General features: G+C 36.1%; 1 protein-coding gene across 6 annotated transcripts in view; it reads left to right on the forward strand.

The window, feature by feature from the left end:
* Positions 1-13,178, forward strand: part of LOC101845968 (exocyst complex component 6B) — a 45,376-nt gene that overhangs the window by 21,356 nt on the left and 10,842 nt on the right. For 4 of the 6 annotated variants that reach the window (XM_013080540.1, XM_005089396.3, XM_005089394.2 and 1 more), the window contains 10 exons: positions 2,411-2,482; positions 3,090-3,139; positions 3,412-3,565; positions 3,995-4,104; positions 4,419-4,530; positions 5,117-5,196; positions 5,520-5,574; positions 6,054-6,126; positions 7,477-7,583; positions 10,236-10,265. In XM_013080540.1, the coding sequence (XP_012935994.1) occupies positions 2,411-2,482; positions 3,090-3,139; positions 3,412-3,565; positions 3,995-4,104; positions 4,419-4,530; positions 5,117-5,196; positions 5,520-5,574; positions 6,054-6,126; positions 7,477-7,583; positions 10,236-10,265 (843 nt within the window). The remainder of the gene's footprint in view (positions 1-2,410; positions 2,483-3,089; positions 3,140-3,411; positions 3,566-3,994; positions 4,105-4,418; positions 4,531-5,116; positions 5,197-5,519; positions 5,575-6,053; positions 6,127-7,476; positions 7,584-10,235; positions 10,266-13,178) is intronic. The other 2 variants (XM_013080547.1, XM_005089398.3) reach the window with 1 other exon arrangement.

The raw sequence follows: 13,178 nt of genomic DNA on the forward strand, positions 1-13,178 counted from the left end.
GACCGGTGACAGCACACATTAGGCCTCCTAGGCCAAGGCCACCACACTGTAGGCCTACACGCACACGATGGCTAGGCCCACACCTACACACACACGCACCTTCACCTCACCTTTACCATCGCGCGATGCCTTCACCACACACATCACTTGGCCTAGGCCAAATGAGAAAGCGAGAGGGGACCAGCACAATCTAGTTTTGTCGCACCCGCTTTCACACAAACTAGCCAAGATAGGCTATCTAGATCTAGCTAAGTCTAGATTTACAACAGTTTACGGACTTTGTTAACTTTACGGAGCGACAGGACAGCTTTCCTCGAGGCTAGCAGTAGACTAAGACGACAGTTGCAAACAGTTTCAGACCTGCCAACTTTCGAAAATAAAAAATAGGGAATTTTGAAGAGAGATCGACTCAAGGGGAAATTAAGAGTGGCCCGTGAGTTGGAAGACAGTTATATCACGTCACGGGTCAGTAATATAATAATAATAATAATATTAAGATATCTTCCTCTAACTCTCATAGGGTTTACTCACCTATTTACACTATTATAGCGCAAGGGTTCAGGGCTAGGGCCTGCAATTTTGCATTCTGACGATATTGACATATTATTTATTGTTGTGTGTGACTTTCGGGAAATTGAACAAGATTTCTGTAAAACGACGAAAATTCGGGAGAGTTGGCAGGTGTGCTGTTTCGACAAAGTCAGCTGATACGCATACCTGAAAATTAAGGTATAACGACTGCGTAAGATTAAGGATAATTAGTATAGTCAATGTCTCTGATTTTGAGCCAGGCTGTCCCTGATAGCCACAGAGAGGGGTGGGCAACTATGCTATAGACTCTGAGCTCATGATTTGAATTTAGCATGCTTGAATCTGCTGGTCATGTGTATTTACTGCTTTTTTAATGTTTTCAATTTTCTTACCTTTTTTAATATACAATCGACATATGATTTTGAGATGACATATTTGGCATGAGTAAACTCAATTTTCATGGATTAATTAGCGTAAAGCAGTTTTATGAAGTGTGTGGTGGCTGAGGTCAAAGTCTGGAATGGACAGTATGTCCTTAATGATTGTATCTGTCCAATTGGTCGCTTTTAAGCACAAGGGGCTATCCCGAAAAATGCTGTTTTGAGAAAATCAAAGGTAAAGTTCTTGAACCCATTATTCAGTTTCTTTAAAATACAAGGAGAGTTTTCTCTATAACCAAACAAATATACATACCAATGAAACCAAACTTCTCCTAGGTAGGGCAATGCCCACTTTTGGTGTAGGTCAAGTTTTCTGGAAAGCCTGCTTGTTCTTAAAAGTGACCAATTGTTAGTTGAGGTAAATATGTTTTTGATTTTACTCTCACATTATTGTGTTGCAAGTGGCTTAAAACTCTTACTTAAAATGAACAAAGAAGAGAATTGTTATTCGTGAAAGAATAAATAATATTGAAGTGATTTGTGTTTAGGATATAAATTGACAGTTTTAAGCTGTAACACAAAGTTAAACCTGGCCATACATATCTTTGGTTCTGAAGACTGGAACTGCGAACTATACGGTCCTGTACAACTAAACTTTTCAGAGCAAGGTAGCATGTTCCTTTTCCTATCAAATTGGTTCTATCCATCTTAACTTTAAGCTGTTGTTGTAATTGTTTATTTTTAATGTTCTCCTGTTAATGAACACCAAATAAGAAAAGAGTTATAAGATATCCCAGTAAATCTGAACCCTCATATTGTTTTTTAGAAACATAAATAATGTTAAGATATCACTCTGCATTGTTTTTAGCGTCTGTTTGTGAGTATTAAGAAATGACATGAGTGTGTCTGTGGTCCTCAAGTTGGTATTGATAGATATAAAAAAGATATTCATGTGGTCAAATGCCACCTCTTCTTTAGTTGTATAGACTTTACAAGGCATTATCACCTGTAGACATTTTTCAGAGCTGGGTGGTATGTACCTCAGATTTTGCTACTTTCTCCTTATACCTAACCGTTACGTTAAAGTTACATGGAAAGTGTTTAGACAGCTATAAAATTCTTGTTCAAAATTATAATGGGAAATCACTTTCAGTCCGATTTTTTTTTTTACAACTTGCGGCTCCCTGCTTGTGCGTGGCAAGCAAGTACATAGAAGAAGATGTAAATACATAAAAGTTCAATAAAATAAAAATAAAGTGAATAAGTTGTTGTAACCATTTGATTTGCTTCCTATTTCCTTGTTCATTTGTTCAAGATGCTGTATTTATTCCTGGTGTTTGGATTGCAAAACTGTTGTTTTCTCGTTTTTACCCCTTGATGTGGCATTATTGTCTGTCATCTTGTGCGCTTTTCAGATCTTGATATCTCTGTCATTTTTTTTATCATGTTTACAAATTCTGTGAAAAGAAAAAAATAATAAATCATTTGTCCTTTTCCAGCAATCCTGTAAAGTAGCAAGTCTAATGCTGGAGGTGAAGAAACTCATTGTCCTCTTCTGTCACACTCTGAAGGTGAGCACACATCTTGATGTCATTACTTATGTTCCTCTAACTTATGATACTTGTCTAGACAAAAGAGCTATCTAGGTGAAATTGTTTTAATCTTTTGTACAATATGCAATATTAAGCCTCATTATTGCTGGATTGATAACAGCATCATCTCTCCTTATTCTTGTTTGGAAGTACGATGAGTTTAATGGAAAAGGAACTCTTGGTAAGTGGCTATATCACACAAAGGTTTGGTATTTTCCTTTCTTGTCCTTTTCATTCAGTTTGTCACAAGGCAGGCTCCCTTCCTTTCCATTCCCTAGCGGAATGACTTTGTCCCGGAGGGATGAACTAGAATGGATGAATTTGGTTTTTGTACATTCATAGGCTGCTACACTTTTTTGTCCAACATATACATCACCATGCCTTTCAGGTATAACAGTTGGTAAACAAGGGGTGGGGGTGAGGGGGTGGCTGACTTTCATATCCTACTTCTTTTTCTTAACATGTTCCTATCATCATGTCTTTCTTTTAGCCTGTTAAAAATGGAAACAAGGACTAACTTTTAACTTTTGTTTTGATGAGTTGTAGATGTCAGCGTCTCTAACATTTCAATTGTTTATGTTCACAGGGCTACGGTTTCAGTGTTGGCAGGTTATTGGAGCTTCTCTTGGAAATGAGGTACAAAATTGTGTTATAATCTTCACATTATATAGCCATGAGAAATTTGTATGCTCTAGTGGTTCAATGTCAGTGAAAATGTTTGGGAAACAAATGGCCAGTATTATGAGATTGTTTTTATTGTCTTAAATCTCTTCCCACTGTCCTGTGTTTTTTTGTATTTTACAGAAGTTATAGTGTTCATAAAATGCAAGTATAGCAATTACTTTGTACATGTGTGAATATTTTGTTGTTGTAATTGAACATGAGATTGTTCCTGTTCTTCTTTGCAGAGATAGATACAGTGAGATCCTTTCAGAGCAGTGGGTAGAGGTATTCAATGATATTTTTGCTGAAGATAACTACACACCAATATTCTGTGATTCTCCTGATGACTACACCATCATCACTAGTCAATTTCCATACAGAGATAAGGACTTGGAACAGGTAACCACGACATTGATGTATGTGAAGCAGTTTTCTGTGTTTATTACTTTTAGAATAGCTTTTTAGTTACTACTGCATGATTTTAAAAAAATGCATAATGGGTATGATATGTTTATACAAGATGTGTGATTGAAGTATATGTAGGAGCATTGAAATGAAATAAGAGCATTCTGTGCTTTAGCTGTATTTGGGCACTTTATCAGTAATATGCTTAAATTAAGTTATAATTGGATGTTGTAAAGTACTCTTCCCAATACTCCAGACAAAAAGTAGAGCTGGAAAACCCTGCCTGTTAAAATATTTATAGATTAGTTGAAATGGCTTAAGGTTGAAAATGGTAATGGTTAGGCAATGCGATAAACTTTACCAGATTTATTTCTCTTTCCTCAAAGTGCTTGTTGTTCAAATGTTGCTCTGTACTCTCCTCAGTCTGACTACCCCAGGCAGTTTCCGTTCTCCCAGTTTGTGCCCAGTATATATGTTCAGGTCAAGGAGTACATCAATGCCTGCCTCAAATTTTCTGCTGACTTGCATTTGAGGTAATAGATAACACCTGTGTGGTGTTGTAAGTATGTATTTGGTCTGGATTTTTTTGCTGTATTTTCACACTTAGTGCCGTTTGGCCGTTAGACCGCCAACCATGCAAAATTCAAAATGCATGTGCTCTTAAGTGTCATAACACTTGTCAGAAAGATCCAATTGCCCCCAAATAAAGTGAAAAATGTTAAAGAAATGTGGAACATTTTAAATGTGGGGAAAATGTATTCTGTTTTGCTGTGGAGTTTTGCTTGTGTTCATACAGTTTGTTTTTATTTTGTATATTAAGTAATATATTCTTTTTGCTTTCCTTCAGCCACACTGAAATTGATGATATGATAAGAAAGTCAGCCAACCAGTTGCTGACAAAGACTCTTGGCGGCTGTCTGTCCTCCCTGATCAAGAAGCCAAACTTGAGTTTGTTACAGGTATGTTCTGATTGTCTTCTTGAAAGATGTGTTGTTGATCTTCTGTAATAGGTATTGTACCCTTTCATATGTTAAATCCATTTTCTGTCATACTTTGATACAGATCATTCATTAAATTTGTCACAGTTTTATATGTGTCAGCTTATGTCCAGGTGGTCTAGAGTCTATGTATGGGTGATTGACGGGTGCTCTGGTATGGTTTGGTCCTTCTTTCCTATCAAACATATGTCGTCCCTATCTCTCTGTAACGCCTCTATTCTTCGGCACTTATATGACCTTATTGTGTTGCAAGTGCCGTAAAACTCTTATTAAAACAAGAGTCTATGCATTGATGACTGTATTTGGTTTATATTATGCAGTAAAGTACTGCTGGTCGATTTTCAAAGAAGCTGAATGTTTTAAATCACTTTCAACTTTTACTTAGTGTTTTGCAATTAAAAGAAAGGTAATGATTTAGCTCTTCCCATGGTGACACAACTGTCAAATGACGAAGGTATTTTCATTTTGAAAGTAGACCGTGTAAATTGTTACCTTTTTTGTGGTGCGCTCTTATAATGACCTGTATGTACTCTTGTATCATCCCCAGTTGATTCAAATATCCATTAACATGAACTATCTGGAAAAGTCCTGCGAGTATTTAGAGGAGTACATCTCCAGTATCACAGGGTAAGTCTGTTGTCTCAGTTTTATGTGTGATTCTGTTGTGACGAGATTAGTACTCTGTAGTGGGAGAATATAAAGGCGGTGACTTACTTAAATGTTCTATTTTCATTGTCTGAAGAAAAACAATTCATGAGTATCAATTGCTGTAAGACCCCCTGTCTTTTCGTCACAGAAATCAGTGTTTATCACTTGAAAATAATGCGCAAAAATTTTCGGTGAGATTTAATGAGAAAGCTCTAACATGAATGGGCTGTCATTGTTGATCCAGGTTTGCTCTTTTTGTATGAATTGTCTATAGTGGTTTTTGTTTCCATACTGTTTTTCAGTGCTGAAAAAGACAGTGTCCATATAGCCAGGTTGCATGGGTCATCAATGTTCAAGGTAAAGTTTTTGGTACTGGTAGTAATTGGATTTATTTTCTGTTATGTATGAATGTGTGCGGTACCTATCAATTGCTTGAATATGATTCTAAAAGTGCTGTGGTTCAAGGTTTCTTTTTTCCAGATAGTTACTTGAAAAGGGTAATAACCATTTTATTTACTTTTTTGGCTTTAAGAAAGCAGATCCTTCCCCTCTTGAAATGAATTTACTGGTATTTGTTATTCTTTTGATGTAAGCACCATTTCCCAATATTGATGCTCATTCTAAGCTCTGTGCGCTGGCTTGTATTCCCCTCTTTTTCATACTTTTATTTTGATTAAGTACTACTACTTGTGTTTTCTGACTACAGATATGCCGTTGCATAGAATTAATGAGTACCCTGGAGAGTGACAGTCAAGAGATTGTGTATCTATTAGTGCTGATAAATTCATTGTTTGCTGAATGATTTATTTCTTTCTCCCTGTGTATGCAATCACCAGGATGCCCGAAGTGATGCAGAGCAGCACATATATGAACAGTTAAATCTGAAGATTGATGAGTTTTTAGATTTGGGTACGTAGATGTGTACATATGAAAGCGTATTTTGATTATATGTTGCATGTTGTGCCATAAAAGTGTTAGCATTCTTCTAAGGCTACTAAGGTTCTTTCTAGTGTTATGTGTCTTTTTAGCTGGGATTTTGTTAACCGTTCAAGGGTAGGCCAATAGTTCAGTTGGTATAATGTTGAACTATGGAGCAGATGGCCCTGGTTTGAATGCCCAATGTGATGTTTTTGAATTTGGGGCGTTTTTGGAAGTTTTGTTTTAGACTCTTCTCCCATTAGGCTCTGTCCGATTGGAGATGGATGTTCAGATTTGGAGGTCATGCCTCTTTTATAATTTTATAATGTTGAAAGGGGCATGAACCATTTACGGTTTCGGATATTTTTTTACTTGGCGTAGACAAAAGTAGATGTGTGGGTTTTTGGGTTGTAAGTTATCATAAAAAAGTAAATGAAGACTTATCCTGGAAATTTCTATCAAAAAGGTTAGATAATGGTTTAAGTTTTGAATTTCACACACCAGTAGCATTAAGAAGTTTGGGATAATACTTACTAGTTTGTTTAAAGACCACTTGCTTGGATGGATCTGTGGTCATGTACATGATCATTTTATTGCTATCAAAAATATATATATATTTTTTTAAATTCTAAATTTGCACCTCCCACAAGCAATGCGACACCTAGATTTTATTTTCAGCATCTGTAAGTTGACCAGATAATTGCTGAGAAGTTAATATGGCTGAGGAGTCAGTGCTTTAGGGAAAGTGAAGAGATTAAAAATCATCAGATGCAGTGTAAGATAAACAGGGGCATGCTTTTGTTTGCATGAATGTGAATGTACATGTGTTTTTGATAGAGATAGGAGTAGCAGGAGAAAGATAAGTAATGAAAAAAATATTTTTTGTACATGTACTATGCATTGTTTTTATCTTAAGAGTATTCTAGTCAACCAAAATGGCTGCCAAAGTTTGATGACATCCAAAGCTGCAGTATCCTTGGAAACTGCAATTTTACGTTTTGTGCCTATGATCAATGTTTTTCAGTAACATCCATGCAAAAAATGTATTTTTGAATGTACATGAAGCGTTTTGAGCCTATAACAGAAAATTCTATAAAAATTGCCCAACGGGCGGAAAAATGACGGTTTCTTTGATTTCATTATTTTGAGGAGCGCCTGATTTCATCACGATGCCTGACATGTAGCTTTTAGAAACTTAAAAAATAATAATAAATTCTCTATGTACTGTGCAGAAGAGGAACAAATGCATTTGTAAACTGTAAGCACATTAAGTTAAGTCTTGTAATTGCTATGCTTAATCATTAAGAAAGAATTGCACCATGTGATTACTTTTTTTTTCAGCCTCGTATGACTGGACCGTTCAGGAGTCCCGGGGCCAGGCCAGTAGTTACCTCATGGACCTGGTGGCATTCCTGCAGAGTACATTTATGTCTTTCACCAACTTGCCTGTGAGTTCTCAATACACACTTTCACTTCTCTCTTCTGTTCATTCTTATACTCTCTGATCAGTTTGCATACTTTTGTCTCTGTAGTCTCGGTGTGTGGTGTTCATTAGTCCCCTCATATTTATTGTATTCAACCTTTCTTGTTTTATTTACTTTTTATCTATAATCTAATGGATTTGAGAAATGCTACCACGAACTATAAGGATATATTCTGTTGTTTTATGCATTTTTTGGTTTTATTAGCTGTCTCCTAAGTGTTTCTCATTCCTTGATTTTTTTTCTTTACAAGGGCCAAACCAGCAGTTCTACCTTTTGTTGTACCTCATGTGAAAAGATTGAAGCAACAGGCTCAAACAAGTTTTTATGGCTTAAAGAATGGTTACTATTTCTGAGAATTGTTACATTAACAGATTATTGAAAAAAAGCAAACGAGAGGCCTTATATCTTTTGAGAAAGTTCAATTCCATCAAAATGATTAAGCCCATACTTCAAGTATAGGGTGTACAAAAAGACCCCCATACTGAAACAGTGCTGTTTAAAATATGAATATTTCGTGCGAGGTTTCCCCTTCCAAAATATTTCTGCACAACGTAAGTCTGCCTTATAAAAGGTTGTATGAATTCGAAGAGAATTAAGTCAGTTGTCGTTTTTTAAATGTGACGAATCAAGTTTTAACACAATTGTTACAAATGTCTAGTTCAAAGTGTCAGTGGTGGATTGTTTTTTTACATATATTATTATTTACAAGGGTTTAGGTTCATAATTATGTGTGCTTGCTGGGAGAAAGGTACCTCAAGATGCATTTGCTTGAACGAAGGTACAGGGCAGTGATTATCAAAAATCTATTAAAAAAAAAAAAATTGAGTTGGGATTATTTTTTAGCCATTTATGTACTGTGTTTATTTTACCTTAGAAATGTATTATTGAAGATTTTTTTGCACGAGTCATCTTTAATAATGACGAAAATTGCTTGAGAATATTTGCTGTCAGAGTCTATATTTCGGAAGGTTTCTACGACTCATTCATGAAAACAAACCCCGTTACACTGCATTCCACCTTTCTCATGGTGTGCAATGTACATGAATACACTGACACAGTAAAGGATGGGTGGCTGCACACAAACATGCCATACCACACTTCATGAGCAAAGGAGTCACGTTGTGAAATTTCTGGTTTTATTTGGCAATGAATTTACTTTGAAAATGTTTTTGTGACACTTTGAAATTGTTTAATTATCTTAAATGCTTTTATAAGTTGCACTTTGAGTTGTAATAGTTGTCAAAGGTTTTGGAGGCAAACGTTACAGCTGGCTGATCGATCAATATTCCTTTGAAGAACTCAATCCAGTTCTAAAAGGGAAACTTTAAAGCTACTTTCCTCAATACTTTTTTTCTGCTTCCTTTCTAACAATAATAAACAGATCTCACAAAGTACTAAAGCTATCTTAACATTTTTTAAGGCAAGTTACTCAGAAATTATTTTGTACCAAAAATTACAATAAAACATTCCTCAAAATACATCCCCGGGTACCTTCACCAGGTACACACATGCACACACTCACACACACACACATGCACACACACACACACACACACACACACACACACACACGCACACACACACACACACACACACACACATTGTGGTATGAAGTTTTTTAATGTTTCTTAGAGGATGAGAAAGTTTGTGGGTCGGAAGAAGAAAGGACAAACAACAAAAAAGGATGGAGGGTGAGAGAGAAACAGGGACAGGGGATGTTTATGAATATTCATTATTGCTAAATACAACTGGGATGAATTTTTTAATTGTGAGAGTAAAGAGTTGTTTGTGTCTCTTGTTTCTCAGCTGAACCTGTAAAAAAATTTTAAGTCTCTGCAGTCATTGTGATGTGTAAAGCAATTGAAAATACCACTTCACTAAGGACTTTTTAGATTGACTTTACCATCAATAGAATTAATATCTTTTGGCAGAGCATTCAGACACGAAAAGTAAGTTGTGAGTCGAGGATTACCCCTTTTCCCTTTTTCTGTCCCATTTTTTAAGAAAATCTCTCCTACTTTTGTCCATATTTTCTTCCTCCTACTGCCTTTAAGATGACCCGACAATGCTTTTTATGATTTATATATATATGTAATATATATATTTGGGGTTGAGACGGGATGGAGTATATTATAAAGAAAGATTGCAGGTTCTTGTATCTAATAACATGTAAGCAGTTTTTACTGCCCAAGGTGTGTAGCGTTCTTTTTTTGGGGGGGTACTTACTACGCTGTAACCAATACTAAGTGTGTTCAGGTGTGTTTCAAATTAAAGAGTTTGTTCCTTATAGGTAAAATCCCAAACACTGGGTTGGGTTCTTCCTATGGTCAAGTGCAATGAACTGTTAGGTAAAAATGTCTGTCAGTACATATATGATATAATATAAGGCTCTAAATATTATATTATATTAGGCTCATGATTTTTTAAAAGTTTTTTTGGTTTGTAGCTTATTGTGTCTTGATTCATCTTTATTCTTATGTCCTACTTAGAATTGATTATTTGATAGTCTGGGCAGAACATTTTGTCCCTTTTCTATTGTTGCATGATAAAGGTAGGCCGGGTTAGGTATTGTTTGGGCCATAGAGCTACAGGTAGTCACTGTTTTCTCACTCACAGGTTTTCCATACATCTTGGGCAAAATATGTTGTAAGCGGAAAGCATGTCTTTCATGAATGAGTTGTGTATAAGAATTGTCATGCTTTTTGTTTGTTTTTTTAGTTTAGGAATGAAGCCTGTTTTTAAAGGAATGCTATTTTTTTTTCCTTGCATTGAACCTTAAATATAGGGCAAAACTAAGTTTTAGCCATTTTAGCCACGTGCGGAGACCCCCCCCCCCCTCCTTGCCTTTTCCACTTTCATTAGAATGCTTGTTTGTGTAATCCTGATTTTTCTCTCTTTAACAGTTAAAATGTCATCTGTGTTTCAAGAATAGTACCTGGACTTATTTTATTTTTGCTGGACCTAGAGAGCTTGTGATTTTTGTGTCTCCCCGTGCTACTGATGCGCCTTGATCTATGTTTTTTGTTCTTTTTCTATTCATTGACCATGTGAGAATTGTGTCCCACTAAAGTAAGGCCAAGGCGTATGATATATACATACATACCAAGAGGATGAAGTTATGTTTGTTGCGTTGTTTTTTTATTGGGGAGGGGAGACTCTTGTATTGTCTGCTCCTGCTTTTCCTTTTCCATGTTCCTTGCCTGAATCTATTCCTAGTGAAATGTGGCAATTGTCATGCCCAGTCTATGTAAGCTACGTTGAAAAATTATTGTTTCTTTTTTTATTTTTGCAGGCTTGAGAGTGCCTTTGTTCTGTTTTTCTGTCTTTTCGAGCAATTATTTCTGCCTTTCATCATCTTTCATTTCCAGACACTTAAAGATAACAACTGAGTTATTGTTAATCTCCTTTAGTTAGAGTGACTTAAGTAATTTCTGTGTGTTTGTATATCATTGTGTATGTACAGATATGTGTCTTTGTGTTCATTTTTACATGATTCGCTAAGTGCTGATATATATATGTCCACTCCAACTGAGTATGTGTGTCAAAGCAAAAGGGTGTTTGAAAAATACGTAATAGTCTGTGCTTTTCAAGAATACATAATAGTGTGTGCTTTTCAAAAATACATAATAGTCTGCTTTTCAAAAATACATAATAGTCTGTGCTTTTTAAAAATACCTGAGACAAGTAGTGAGAACTCTCTTTTCAAATACATGTATTAGGTCCTTTTCGGTTCCTCATTTGCTTCATACGTGGCTGAGTGAAAATATCACAATGCGTAAGAGATATTCAGTGTTGAATTTTGCCGATGTAGTTGATGTATTTGCTCATGTGTTTTTGCTGTATTTGTGTTTTCGCTGTATTTGTGTTTTCTTCCCTTTGAAATTCTATTCTATTCTTTGATGCTTTCCCATTTTGACATTTGTGAAGCAGAAATGTGGCTCTTTTCATCGTGTGGGTGGTTGGCGGGTGCTTTGGTGTGGTTTGCTCCTTCTTTCCTTTCAGACATCTATCATTCTTATCTCCCCTTCTTCTCTTTTATGTTTGTTACTCTCTTGTAACACCTCTAATCTTCTGGCGCTCATATGACCTTATGCAGTTGCGAGCGCCGTAATACCTCCACTAAAAGTAAAGTCTTCTCACCGTGTTCCTCGAGCAAGTACTTTTTTCTTTCTCCAAAGCTCTAGGTTCATAGGCGGAGACTACTGTTTTACCATATTGGAGTGTTATGTTAAGTACATGCGTATTTGAAGTGATTGTATTCATTTTTTTATATAGTAAAAATATTTCTTTATTTTGAAAAAATAAAAGAGCTTATGGATGTAACTGTTGGTTATTGGGTCTTATGTTTGTTTGCACCCTCATGTGGACAGTATACAAGTCATATACAACTTAATACATTCTTTCCTGTCCGGAAGTCTGAGTCATGTTTATGAACACAATGACGTACATCTCTAAACTTTGTAACGTCCAACAATTGCTCAAATGTACAGGTATAGATGCAGACTCTTTCTGCCCAAGATCTCATCACTCTCTTGTACGACTCCCCTGTTATGTGCTTTTCTCACATTTACACACACATTTATATGAACACACAAGACATAACTCTGCAGTTGTCTTTTTGGGTATCTAATGGTCTTCTGATGATAACAAAAACTGTAAACTTTCAGAAATTGGTTGTATTTTCTGTGTGATCCCTCCCCCCCTTCCCCGACCCATTGGAACTGCTTGACTTATTAACCCGTACACAATGTGTCAAAACCACTCATGCCTCGTTTCCACCATGCCCGCAGTGCTAACTCTCATCAAGCATGCATTATCCTACATTTGAAAAACTAAAAACAGAATGTCTTGTAGTCTCCCTAGAAAAGGCATGTTCTATATCTTAGCATTTTACTCAAAGTGCGCACTTGTAGAGAATATATGACTGTTTTTTTCAATAGCCACAGACACTGATGCTGCAATGTGTTGCCATATGTATAGGAAATGGCCGTCTATATTCCTGACTTATGTATAGCTTGGGTATTTTTAAGCACTTAGTATATACTTTAGGAGGGTTTTGAGGGGTTGGGGGGGGTTGCCACTGCTCTTAGTGCATAAGTGCACAAAAGATTTCAGCACAACTTTTTAATTTCTTGAAGTGTTTGGTAAAGACTAAGCCAGGTTTGTGCAACTTTTCTTTAACTTTCGGTTACCTTGCAGTGGCTTTGTTCTTCATTTTGATATTTCTGTTACTTATCAAATGTTACCTTCAAAGGTCCACCAATGCTTTGTCTCTAATGTCTCCTTTTGGTAGGAACAGTAATCCTTCGTGAAATTGATTTTTTTAATAAAGTAAATATTTTGTTAAATACATGATGATGTCTTCGTCACCCCCCCCCCCCCTCCTTTCTTTTCCCCATACACTAATGTTATAGTTAGAACTTGTGGAGCTTATTAATTGCTTACTTGCCGAAAAAATGTTTGTACCTCTTTCAAGGAGCAGGAAAGTGTGCTCTTCTTTTTGGACCCTAAAAAATCAATATCACACCCCAAAAATGTTATGTCTCTGTTATGCACCCC

This window comes from Aplysia californica, unplaced genomic scaffold (assembly GCF_000002075.1).
Source record: "Aplysia californica isolate F4 #8 unplaced genomic scaffold, AplCal3.0 scaffold00006, whole genome shotgun sequence".
Lineage (NCBI taxonomy): Eukaryota > Metazoa > Mollusca > Gastropoda > Aplysiida > Aplysiidae > Aplysia > Aplysia californica.